The sequence below is a fragment of the Stegodyphus dumicola genome, chromosome 11 (assembly GCF_044657685.1).
Source record: "Stegodyphus dumicola isolate Sdum_Otavi_A_Nest chromosome 11, ASM4465768v1".
Lineage (NCBI taxonomy): Eukaryota > Metazoa > Arthropoda > Arachnida > Araneae > Eresidae > Stegodyphus > Stegodyphus dumicola.
Window position 1 is genome coordinate 161575145 of NC_140778.1, and position 14261 is coordinate 161589405.

General features: G+C 33.9%; 1 protein-coding gene across 9 annotated transcripts in view; it reads right to left on the bottom strand.

Moving 5' to 3' along the window:
* Positions 1-14261, bottom strand: part of LOC118183531 (phospholipid-transporting ATPase ID-like) — a 370912-nt gene that overhangs the window by 57985 nt on the left and 298666 nt on the right. For all 9 annotated transcript variants that reach the window (XM_085826193.1, XM_085826190.1, XM_085826195.1 and 6 more), the window contains 6 exons: positions 13692-13947; positions 12431-12593; positions 12173-12255; positions 9955-10056; positions 6845-6964; positions 1445-1542 (listed from right to left, as the gene is read on the bottom strand). In XM_085826193.1, the coding sequence (XP_085682319.1) occupies positions 1445-1542; positions 6845-6964; positions 9955-10056; positions 12173-12255; positions 12431-12593; positions 13692-13947 (822 nt within the window). The remainder of the gene's footprint in view (positions 1-1444; positions 1543-6844; positions 6965-9954; positions 10057-12172; positions 12256-12430; positions 12594-13691; positions 13948-14261) is intronic.

Sequence of the window (14261 nt, forward strand, 5' to 3'; positions counted from 1 at the left end):
GATTCCCAGCGAAGGCGTAGCATATTTTTCATCTTGCTTGCTTCCCCCCCCCGAAAAAAAAAAAAAAAAAAAAAAAAAAAAACTAATGTCTATACAGTGGCACTCGAACTAAAAGGGTGTTGGATGATGATTCTCCTCACCCAGGATTTAACGATTGGGTCCCCTAAAAACCCCAGTCGCCCTTTAAAAGGGAGAGTATATAAGGTATTTCTCCCGCCTTCCTAGAGAGCCTGCGTAGTGTAGTGGTCAGCATATCAGCTCGTAATTGAGAGGTCCGTGGTTCGATTCCCGGCGTTGCATATTTTTCATCTTGCCTGCTTCCAAAAAAATATCCCAATGTCTCTACAGGGTTATTCAAATTTTCAGGGACCTCCATTAGTATTTGATCTCCCGATTCTACCAATTATTCGCCACTTTTGACCTTAATTTAAATGATGCGTTTGAGCCATAACTACTTAATACTATCACTATCAGAAACCACATTCATTTTAATCAACACTGCAGACGGAATTCCAGCATTCTTAATCGTATTGAAATAACCTATATAGTACTCTAACAGAAGCATATTAATTATGTATTGTACAGTATACGGTGCGGATTATCCGTGCATGGCAGTGCTTGCCCGTGGTCTCACCTTCCAATAACTCTTGCTGAAAAAGATGATGATTTAATGACCTTTCTGGAAAGAGTTGACTGTACTGAATGCCATATACGGAGTAATAAAGTCTCGGTCGAAGGTAAACCCAACAACAATGGTTTAGTCATAGAGGAATATTCTTCCTAATATAGAATTCGGAGATTTATCTAATTGTGAAGAAGTCGAGGTAGTAAAAGTTGTATGCCAAAAAACTGAAAATGTAAAATTATTGGGAACTGTCGATCTAGAAAACAACAAAGTATGGTTCGATAGCGATTCGATAGAGACGGATATTTAGGGCTTGAGCGATGGGGATACCGTTTCGAACGTCACAATAATAGATGAGGTAATGGGTGATGCTGAAAAATAAAAGCGAAGAAGATAATGACAATTACCATTAGTACCAAGGACAGCAATGACTTCTGCTGAAGCTCTATTAGTATTTCGTCAACTACGACGATACGAATACAATAATAAAACATGTATTTGAAAAATATTCAGTGAAATTCGAAAAATATTTAAAAGTTCTCAAAAACAAAGTAAAATTACCGGTGTTTTTAAGAAATAAACACATGTAGTATTCATGGAAGTTGATAGTTTCGGTTATTCGTGTTTTTCAGTTATCCGTGACATGCTTTCCCGGCATTAATCCGAATAATAAAGAGCACACCGTATATAAAAACACAACAGAGAGGTAGTTGACACATTTTTTTTTCATTTTGATTTCAAAATATTATAATGCTCAAAGACAAAATAACAGTATTATTAATATGTAATATATACGCTGAAGATATTTTTAATACTTACGCCGCAGCATGAAATTTTTCTTTCCATCTCTCGAAACTTTCTTCATCCAATTCTTTTACAGCCAAACACAGTGTCCTCAGTCCTTCTCCGGCAAATTTCTGAAAAAAAAAAAAAAAAAAAATGCATATTGGCAAGGGAATTTTTAAATAAATTACCAAACAAAGCTAATTTCATTAATCATTTCCTTTTGAAGTTAATCAGTGAAATAACTCCAATTTTCTCCGACACAGAGTTCACAGTGCTTTACAATCATCAGCAGAAATGTTTTTCTTGTGACTGGTAAAAATTTTGAAATTTAGTTTTTGAATTATAACAATATGGAAATTATTAATATAACAGACTAAACACTTAAAATAGTACTTTTTGAAAACTTTTTACATTTATTAATATTTATTCCAAATTTTTTAGAAATAATAAAAATAACATAACATATACACTAGTTATTTTGTCTCTTGTATATTTATTCAGAAGTTTTGTATGTGTTGATTACAAAATAAAAAATAATATTTGGTTTTTATGAATTCTACTTTTCTATTATTATTACGACACATTAGGCGCTTTGAAAAACATGCGGCATTTATAATTATGCAAGTGAATAGTTATTGTGCCCTTCATAGTTTATATACAGTATATTGGCAGGATTGGTTTATTTAATTATGCAGAGAACAAAGGCTGTTTGATTTAGGGCAAACTGTTCCATATAGAGTATTTGACTCACATGTCTCAAGTGGAATACAACTTATTCGTCAACTTTAGAATTCAAACCGTTTGTAGCATTATCTAGATCACATAAACGTGTCAGTACTGTGTCAGATGTAAGATGCTGTAATGTAAGCTGTAATGTAAGATGTCAGATGTAAGATGTACTGTGTAAGATGCTGTGTCAGTACTAAAGAGCATTGGCGCCTCTCATTACAAAAAAGTTGGTTTGCGAGCAAATGTTTTGAACAAAAAACGTCTCAACTAATGAACCGCGTTTCGAGTAACGAACACAATGCCAGCAACAAATGGTTTTCAGAAATGTTTGGAGGCACCTCCAGATCCAATATCAGTTCACTTTCTGAAAACATCATTTATTTAATCTCTGTTGCTTAAATATCATTCGTATCCTAAAGTCCTAGCAACTAGTTTCTCGCAGGGCCATGAATTGGGCCTGAAGGAAATTATATTGCATTCAGAGTCTTTGAAGCTTTGACATTGTGGGATTCTTTTGTTATAATTGATACTGCGGATGTAGGTAAAACATAACCTTGGATATCAGCAATAAAACACACGAAAGTAAGAAGAAAACCGCAGAAATAAACACAGCTCCAAAGAATTGGAATGCATGCTCTCAAAAGTCGCAACAAAATGCGTTAGCAGAAGTAATATTCTCAAGGGGAAAATGAAATGGAAGAGGTTAGTTCTTTGATCTTCAAAATTTGTGCAAAATGGAATTAGGTGCGACGTTTAATGGAATTATACATCCTGATAAAGAAACAGCATAAGCGTTTTCAATGGTAATTCTGTGTTTCGCTTTAGAAACATTTTGAAATCTGTTCTATAGGATTGTATAGCAACAAGTTATGTTGAACAGAAGTTCGTTGTACATGCGAGTATCCCTAAGAGGAAAAAATAAAGTTCCAGAAGCCGAAGGAAGAGATTTACCCGATGATTTTACTGAACGGGATACGCAGTCTAGACGAAAATCTCCTCTTCACCATCTTCAACCATCTTTTCGTCTAGGTGTGGCAAAACTAAATCACGTTTTCGTCTATTTAATTTTTTTAGTGATGGGTTTATGATTATTATTTATCTTAGATTTAATGATTACCATTGGTGTTTGTTAGGTTAATTATTTTGAATACGGAAAAGCAGGAAAGGCTATCTCTCTAGGGGAGGACAGGAAAGGGAAGATTTTGTGCAGGGCTTTCTATGGTAAACTAAGTAGTATTCACGTTAAACATTAGGAACATTACGTAAAATCAAATAGGCGACCAGCCTATTCACTTGGGATCAAATCAAGGTCAAATTCCCATTATTCAATGGTCTTAATCATTCGGCCATTTGCTTTGCGTTATGCTCTTACCCACAAAATATTACTATTGAAATTTAAATAAGCAATCATCTGTAATCCTGGAGCGGATTAATCAACTTCATATTAATTCCCAAGGTGAAGAGGTTTGGATTTATGAGTGTTTCAGGTAGCCAGTAGCTTTCAGGAATGAATTACAATCTCGAACCGAGGTTTCACAGTATGTCTTTTTGCGTATAAGATGTTAGATTCGCTAAGGATACGAATAACGATTACTCATATTTAACTAACGAATGCTTTTAGCCACCAACCAGGATAGTAGTTAACGAATCTGACCGCGCACCGAAAGTTCAGGGTTCGAATCTAGGAGAAGGCATGGAAACACTCTAAATATGTGGCCAGGCAAAAGTCCTCATGTGAAGTTGGTGGTAGGGTAAGAAGAGTGGGAGACCCGCTAACCCTGCCCCCGGGATGCTCTCTCTCTCTCTCTCAAAATTAGGAGTGTAACTGAGCTAAAGTCGTGTTGTCATTTATATAGTGCTCAAGGCTCTTGCCGGTGATAAGCGCATATGACTTCCTGCTACGATGAATATCGTGAGCTTGTGCTGATCTTTGTCAGACAATTGAGATTGGAAAATAACAGCAACGAATGCTTGTTAACTGCTTATTCCTTTGCGAATTGATTAATGGAATGATTTTTCCTTGACAAATTGAATTTAAAGCTTAAATTACTTTCACTTGTATTTTATTCCAAATGTATTAAAGGAATATATTGTAAATTGCATCATTTATTTCGAATAATTAATATTTATATATAGGTAAATTTTATTATACTATGAAATCGTGGAATTCAACTCAGAAATTCAAAATGACTAACAACAACATCAACACCAAACTTCTTTGCACTCTTAAAATCACGAATCGGAAAGCCCCTATTAATATTATCAATTAAAAAGCCATCAAACAGTATCTTATTATGGTCTGTTACTTTAAAATATGCACTAGTACAATGCATTTCCGACCCTCCCTCATTTGCGACCGTAATATGTGTAGTCATCACCGTATAGCTATTATTTTCTCCATTTCATTTGAGATTGTAGTTAAAATGAACCTTCTTTCACACGTTTTTTAAGAAGCGAAACACGCTAAAAGGAAATGAAAGGGGATAAAAACAATTAAGGGACTCGATCATCTGCCGCAGCTGATGTTAGTATGGTTACGAGGCAAGCAGGGCCAGAGAAAATAGCCCTGAAATGTCTATTCTACAATTACAGATTGTAGTAATATCACCAATACAAACCCTGCATATTATAAGATATTCATGTAACATTACTACTTAATTTACATAAACAGTATACGCAATAAGTAAGCGTGGCCTTATATGGTTTCACCTTTCTATTAGTGAATTAATCTGGTGACTTATTTCCACATCTTGCGAATTTCTCTTAACAGAGAAGATCAATTCATAACAAACATCCTCACAAAAAAGGGCTATTAATTTAAGAAACAGACAAACAAAAAGTGGAACAGGCATCTGAATAATAAAATTAGTGCAACCAGGAAACGTGCATATACATCTGCACTGTTTGTGTAAATAACGTAGTAAACTATGTAAGTTTGTGCAAGCAATGTGTAAATTTTCATGCAATTAAATATATTTGGGTGCAGAAAATCTTTAATATTAATGTATTTATTTTGCTTTTAAACATTTGGAAATCTGAGGATTTGCCTAGCGACTGCGCTGTGAATTCTGCCTTTCACGACAAAAGCATTGCCTTAGCTGTATGTTATAAACATAGCTCAACCGTGGCAAACGCAACCTTGGCTAGCGTTGTACTAAAACACTTAGAATCGCCCAGAAGGGGTGTTAATTACTTACCGAAGGGTGAGAGGGTCACATGAGATTTCATGTTTTGCCGGAAAGTGTGAATTTACTGGAGGAAAAATCCCCCTGTCTTCGGGTGATCTATCGCGCCTTTGTTCCATATTCACAGATATAAATCTGGGATCTGCAACCCCGGAAACCACAAATTTTGAATTTTTTAATAAGCTACGAACAGTGCATATTTCATTGCTCAATTTAAAAAATAATATAATTGAGCAATGAAATATGCAATGCCAATTTAAAAAATAATATAATTAAAAATAATGGATCGACCATATTTTTTTAAGAGAAAGCATTGTTTTGGCAGTTTAAACAAAAAAGGTCAAAATGTTTTTATCCAATTTGAGAAGGATCTTCCCTGATTGTAGCTGATTTAACGGAACATTTGCCAATATTGTGATCTCCTAAACAAACATGTTGTTCCGTACATTTTTCTAAAATATTTGTTTTTCCAAAATGCATAAAGTTTTTAGCGCAAAAATCAAAAAGAAATATAATAATTATTTCTTATAAGTATTATAATTAATGAAATACCTATAATAATCATTTAATATAGTTATTATAACTAATTATTAAGAAATTTCTCTTTCTATTGTGTATGAATGGACATACGTTTTAAAGACAAAAATATATAATAATCATTAATTATATTAGATTCATTGCCCCCATAGCACAAAACTTCCTAAGGATGTCCTATTTAAGTCGCAATATCCCGGGACATACTTAGGATGTCCTGAAGATGCTGATTCTCAGATGTCCTGAGGAGATCGTAATTTAACATCCTGAGGATGTCTTATTTAAGTCGCTATGTCCCGGGATATGAGAGGATGTCCTGAAGATGTTGATTCTCAGATGTCCTGAGAACTTCACCAATTTCACATCCTGAGGACATTCATTCTGCATTGTCCGGATGACTTCCGGTGTCAAACATTCTGAGGATATTTGTTCTCAAATTTACCAGTTTTAATTTTTTGACACTGCACATCCGAAACTTACACATTATTTAATTTTCATATGTATTTTCATATGTGATGATAACACAATAATGAAAATTATACAAAAATATAATAATTAAATAATTACTATATTAATATTTATACGATAATAGTTATTTATTGCACTTTATATAAAATTATGTATGCATATCAAATTTAGCTTTTGAAAATACTGACAATTTTACCAATATAATAATAAATAAATGCAAAAAATTAAACGCAATGTAATCACACAATTAATTATAAATAATTGATTAGCATATTATCATAGATTACTTAAAAGTAATTTTGTGCTCTTTGAACGCAGTGAACTTAAATAAGGAAAGAATAACAACAGAAAAATACCCCGCCACATGCTTCATGTGCATCCATTCTATTTCGTGAATAAATTGGTCCGAATAACCCATGCATGTTTGTGTTCATGGTCTGAGTTGTAGCGGTTCAACTATATATATGAATTCCATTCTATAAGCACATTTTTCAATAAGTGTATATATTTAACTTACGTTTAAGTGCTCCAGTGTTTTGTGTTTCAATTCTGTACAGCTCTCATCCAGTCTTTCGAAAATTACAGAATCTGCTCCTTTGCAGTACAGCTTCAAAACGCCGTCTTTTCGAAGTATCACCTACAGAATATTACGTGTGAAACATCAGTATGAGACTTAATTTCTTTTTTCTATTAAAACTAGTATAAGTTAAATGACTTTGTATTTTGGTTTAGTTTGGTTTATTTATGCCAAAATTTCTGTTCAAGAGCGTGATCTTTGAATATTTCCATCCTGCAACAAGCCAAAGACTTTATAAAAAAGATTTATATTTTACATTTAATATTTGAATTTTTCCATCTACAAATTGACTATAATTAAAATTGACCCATCTAGTATAGTGACATTGTAATGCTGAAATACAGTTGAACGGGAAGAATCTTAAGAACTGATAAGTAAATAATCGCTTGAGTTCGTGTGACAGGAAACAACAAGATGGAAGGGTAAATAACCCTTTATTATTCAAATAAGATTTAACAGAAATCCCTCTTGGAGTTGGAGTGTACAATAAAAACCCACACTTGGGCTTGAACTTAAGAGACTAAGAATTACACTAAAACTAATCTAAAGAGATATAGCCGAAGCTATTAAGATTCTAACTGAGTTAGCCCCTTAGCATTAATAGACTGCGAAGATATCAAGGGCTTAAAGTACGGCCGAGCGTAATAATAGCTTACGAGAGAGTAGCCTAAGGAGTCGGTCGCGTGCAGCCAGAAACCTGCTATCTCTCTCGCTAAGACTGAAGAACTTCGCGGTTAAATACCGCTTTTCCTCATTATGTATTCTGGCCGGAAGTAGTAAGTTGAAGTTATGAATCGATAGGAAAGGAACTTTAGCTTCAAATTTAACTGTTAATAAAATTAACATAACCCTTACAACATGTAACCGATAAATGGATTCATTCGGAAATACACATGCGTGCTATTCGAGGAACGCGAAGAAAACACTTCGAACAGAAATTAAGAGGGAAAATTGTCCAATGGAGCATGGTCTAAGTAGGGGTTCCCAAGCATTTTGTCTTTAAGAGCACATTCTAGAATATCTGTTTGGACTGCGTGCGCCATTTACTTTTCCAATGTGAATTTGTAGTTGAATAGAGTTAATAATGCATGCACATAAAATAAGAGATCTGTTGCATTTTCGCTTTGTGCTGGTATCTGTGTTGCTCGCAATTTCTATTTCATTAAAAGTGAGAAAACTTTCACATAGAACTTTACTGAAAACTAAAACATTTTTTTACAAGTCAAACAACAAAAATCAGCAGTTATATTTGCAAATTTTCACAGGACTAGTTTCGATGGTTTTACCGAACCATCATCAGCAGCTGCCAAAGTGGAAATGAATGAGATAAGATAAGAATTTGGCTGGGCAGAAGTTAAGCTACTGGCGCCATCGATTGATGAAACAAGAAAACTAAAACATAATTTCCTTAAAGGCTGAAGGTAAGGATTGGAACTAGGGTCCTTAACCAGAACAAAAAGATTTTTTTGAATGTGAAACACCTTTAGAACGCTGATTAACGCTGACTTTTGTTGTTTGACTTCTAAATTATCATTTGTTCGGCGTGTTATTTTACCTTAATTAAAACATTTTTATTGTGATCACACAGCGGCGGACACGCGTTAAATAATTGGCGGGTCCCATGGTACCCGTGGGCATTGGGTTGGGAACTTCTGGTCTAAGGCAAAGAAACGTATAAAAACAAATGAAAAAACAATAAAAATATTTGAAATATTTATTACATTTTAAAAAATTACAAATGGAATTAAAGACAGAAATGTCACTACAAAAGCTTGAGGTAATTATTCGGATTATTTTACACATATGTGTGTCATTAGGCATTCGATTCCTAAGCTTGGCACCTACCCACATCGGATGTCTTAGATTTCTTGATATAAGGTACCTTAAAGAATGCTGTTTATCGGGGAAGTGCTGCAACTTTGGCAGCATTGAAGGACCTTATATCTTTGCTTGCGCGGAGCATTGCAGAGGGTATTTGCAAATGTCTAACTGAATAACATTTTTTATTGACCTCATCCTGTTCAAACTGAAGATCAATATATATTAAGTTAGATTATTCTGCAAGTACATAAGAAATGTTCAACTCTGCTAAGACACACTGTGTACTGCAATCCATGATTTTATGCAAATCAGCTTGTGTTTAGCTTTCAGCATTCCAAATGATAATTCTTTCAGATGTTTCATTCATAATGCTCGTAAATGGTAAAATCCAGTGGTTCTTTATGAGTTCGAAGACAGATAAATTACTCTTAATACTCACTTTATCTTTGGTTAGTAGGATTTTATTTGATGTGCACTTTGCGGAATCCCTAATCATTAATTGCAATGGTTATTTTTATCGCATTTTTCAAAATGAATTCAAATAAAAAATAAAATATAGAACTGCAGAATGTCCTTTTGATACCTCACTGTTAACTCTCAGCCGTCAGTTTCCATGGACCAGAGTTTAAAAATCTTCAGTGTCATAAATGATTTGATATTTTGCGTGACTTACGTCAGTTATACAAGAGATTCGTTATTTTTCTGTAGTTTATATTTAGGCGTCTTCGAGTCTGCATAATATGCATAATTTTTATCTTTGGTAATTTATTTTGCGCGTCACTCGAATAGTACAAGCATAAATTTGCAGTAAATCCCTCTTCTCGGTTACACAATTTTCTTAACAAGCAATTTTTACTACAATCATCAGGTGGTTTTACTAGAAACTGAAGAACGTTTACTTTAATGCTAATAAATGCAACTTTTAAAATAAAGGTGAAGCTAAAGGTAAAATTAGAGTTTTAAAATAATTTCGAGAATTACGAATGTTTAATACATTTTGGGTCAGCTTGACTTAACAGTTGTTATATAAATTCGCCATAAAAACATAATTTTTAACGTGTTTGACGTTAAAGATGCATAAAGCATATTTTATTTAAAAACTGTATTAGGCATTGAATTATAAGTATTATAAAATGAAGTTACAAGTACGACCATCTAAGTAAGTTGTAAACCTAATTTATAATTTACTCAGGATTACTTTGTTAAAGATAGCATAAAATGGAACTTACAGACATACGCTTGCGTACGTTATTGAAATCTAAAATACAATACAAGTCATATACTTCATGATGCCCCATCACGTCAATGACTACAGATGCTGGTGTCCGATTCTGCAGAGAAACATAAAAATATGTCAAATAATTATAATGTAAATAATAGCAGAATTATTATAAGTCTTATAAACTGAACCACTATAATAATCTCCCTGACCACTATACCGTCGCCGGACGGTATAGTGGTTAGGGAGCCTACTACGGTACCGAATGGCACGGGTTCGAATACTGGGTAAGACATGGATGTTTGTAAATGCATAGTGCCGGTGCGGCATAGCGGCACTCTAAATATGCGGCGAGCCGAAAGGTCCTCTCGTGTGGATTGGTGGGTGAGGAGAGGGGTGGGAGACTCCCGGATCCCCCGAGTACTCTCCCTCAAAATTGGGGGGGGGGTGGAAAATAGAAGTCCATCCTCTCTTTGGAGCAGGCTATGCCAACCATTGTTCCATGTAATATGGACTAGACAACAACAAGAACAACAGAATTGTTCACCTGCTAGTCAAGAAATATTAAGTATGACTTGAAGTGCTTCACAATGTTCGTATCAGATGCGTTTGCAAATATGATATTCAAGACCTTTTGAGTCAAAAATTAGAAATTATATTTTCCTGGTACATGAAGCCTTAACTTCTCTTAACTATCCATCCATCCACTTCAGACTTTTCTCCATATGAAAGAGTATTTACTTACAAATAACCTTAGATTTTAAACACACAGAAAGAATCACGTTATATTTTTATTACCCCGAGACGTGTATTTAAAATTCAAAGAATTCTGAATACAAGCGTCACAAGGAAATGAGGCATAACTAAAACCAGTTTCGTCTGTTGTAGTACTGCACATAATAATAAGCTGCAAATTTTCCCGAGGACTCAATTTATCAGAACGAAACATTTTATCCGCCTCTTGAAATTTTAAAAACTGCTCTTCGTTTTTACTAAAATTCAAAATCACATATCTTAAATGTTATTATCATCGACACTGGAACTGTCTTGGTATTGTATGTATTGCCAGAACTGGAAACATACTGGAACTGGAACTGGAAACGACACTGGAACTGTCTTGGTATTGTATGTACTCAGAAAAGTAAAAATATATGGTACAGAAAAATGTCTGTCAAGAAATAGTACACAGTCAAAATCGTAAAGACAACCTTGTATTTAAATTAAGAAGAAAAATAGTTTCGAGGGCAGCTAGTTAGCTGCCCTCGAAACTATTTTTCTTCTTACTATGTAATTCTTTCTTCTGATGAGGAGGGACCTTTAGCTGCCCTCGAAATCGATTGAGTGTTTCAATATACTTACGCTAAATACAAGGTTGTTTTTACGATTTTGACTGTCACATTAGCGTGTTTCTCTTCTAGTCTAATAGTACACAGATTTAAGAAAGAGCAATAATATGGATTTGTTTTAAATTTAAAGGTTTGGCCAAAAAACATTAAAAATTATTTAGTTTTGAATGGGATGAAATCAACTGCATATTTTTACTATTAAGTGAAAAAAATAATATATTTAAATATTAATAATTAAATATTGATGCTAATTTCTACTAATATAGTTCCATTTTTAATTTAATACCTAGATCTAAACATGTTATTTTCTATTGAAATTTTGTACTCGGCGTAATAAAGCAAAGGGCAAAAATATTTCATGTTTCATGTAATCATATACAATTTATAGCCTTATAAACTATTTTAGAAATTCAGTTTCTTAACTAGAACTAGCGTTAATTTGTACTGTGACGTACCAGACATCAAAGGTTTTGGACTAATAACGCGAAGTGAAACTTTGCTACGGGGAATATAGTCTTTATGTGTATACTAAAAAAACACAATTCTGTTTTTCTTTCACAGGAATTGTAATACATAAGTTTATTTTTTTTAAATATGTAATGTATTTGAGAATCAAACAACACGAGAACACGATCGAAGTCTTTCATGATGTAGAAAGATCATATAAATTAATCTTGCCTTTCGGTTGTTTTGCTTAAAAACTGAAAAAGAAGATAACCTATGATCCATCGAAAAATTGTCTTCTCGTGTTATGTATGATTTAAATTGATTTACAAAGTGAAATGCTGTTACAGGCATAAAAAGGCTATCATCTTTTATGTGATTAATAAAAAAATAACAAATTTGACGAAGAAATTATAGAAAATTTTGATCCAAACTTACCCGGAAAACAAATCCAAAGTTTCTAGCTGCCGATGTGAGTGCCTCTTCATCAGGAGATTGTGCTTGATATTCCAAAATACCTCCTAGAAAAAGTTAACATAGATTTTGACACTGTAAATTAATTTTAAAATTAACTCTGTAAGTAGATATCTCTTAATTTCTTGATCTTTCCGCCGTTGTATTGGAACAGTTAAATGTACATAATATTTTTACACAAATTCTTCAGGACAAGTACATTGAACGTCCTGGACAACTCACCTGCTTTTTCTTCAGACATGACAGTATGGCACAGAGCAAGTAACCTAAAGAACTCGTAAACGTAAGGATCTCCATTTCGTATATCTTCGATCAAAGTTTTGTCGTAGAACTTGAATTTGGCTTCATGCATCGGATTAAAGGACAAATCGATTGGTTTCGTATCCTAGAAAAGTTTGAAATAGAAAAAAATATTTCGTTAAGACTCAGAAGTACAGCAAATATTTGAAACTGCACGACGTTACGTGTGTGAAGTTCAGTTTACAATGAAGTTATACTACAGTGTTCGATTACAGGAAGATTAATATAGCGTCGTATTTGAGAGATTCGTCAGAAATGAATTAGCTGACGTTGTTGATAATTCCCGGAAATTTACCTGTTCTATTGGTAAATACGTATGCATCCATATAAACTTTTGCTCAAGTTGATACGGCAATGCCATTTGAAAGTAGCATCTTATTGATATCTGTGGATTGTTACGGAAACTTATTTCTTTGAACTAGTCCTACAAAAAGAAATATGACTCCTCAATTAAGAAAAGAATGGCGGCAAAGGCCTTTTTGAAATTTTGCTCTTGTTAAAGATTCCTCTAGTTCCAACATCGACTTCGTACGGGCGATATGTTGTGCCATATTACTGGAAATATACGTGTGTGAATTATATATCATCTAACTCTTTAACGGTTACAAGGAAATTGAGTAAAGTTACCATAAACATGCAGAGCTGCATCAATATGTTCTCTTTGAAATAAAGGTCATTTCTAGAAAATGATGTCTACTGGTATAGCCAATCTTAAATAGTGTAATCCACTGCTCTTTAACGCATTCAGTACTCTAATATTAGCATATGAATGTCTACAGTTGTGCAAGAAAATGATTAGAAGGGACTTTATGAGTGATTATAAAGGACTTTAATAGATTTAATATGGCTACTATGCCTCGCGAATTTGCCTTCACTCATGAATCTGTGGCAAACATTATATTTGAACTGAGCATGTATGGATCTATATGATCTCAATGTTTCCGAAACGTAGCCGACAAGCCTGTTTGCAGATTTATTCTCTGTTAGATCTATTTGATGTATGTATTTGACACTGGATAAGGTCATTTTGAAGAATTTTTTGATAATTTTCTCCCCTTTCATTTCTGATCTATTCCCAAAACATAGAGTTTGATTCTGTAAGGGATGAGGACAAGGATGTCAAGATTAATTCATATCGTTAGGACGAACATTTTGAATTCCGGAAATTATGCAAGAAACTTACCTCTGTAATGACTATAGGTTCTCCTGTGTTTTCGTCCAACATATCTCCGTATAGCTTCCCATTAATGGAGCATTTGTTGAAGGTCATTATATTTTGGGTTAGAGTGCCAGTTTTGTCGGAGAATATGTACTCGATCTGCCCTAATTCTTCGTTGAGAGTGGTCGTCCGAGCTTTGGCCGGAGTGTCATTATGCGCGTAATACATATTTTCATCCCAATTGATCCACAGACTGTGGCAGAATCTTATGACTTCGACACTGCGGAAAAACAGAAAGAGAAAACATTCTATAATCTTTTTTTGTGAATATGTATATATAGGTAAAAAGTAGCAAAATGAAAACAAATTGGGACAGTTAAATCACAGGACCTTTCAACAGAAACAAAATCTACTGTGTCGTTGATATATTGCATTGAAGATGGGTGGGAGGGGAACGTTCATCAGATTTAAGTGTTGATTTCCAGATTTAATAACAGAAATCTAATAGATGGGAGTGCGCTTTGCTTTAAAAGTTATTAGTATGCAGTGCCCGAACCTTGTTGGCATCTGGCTTGGGAAGACGATTATTTAGAA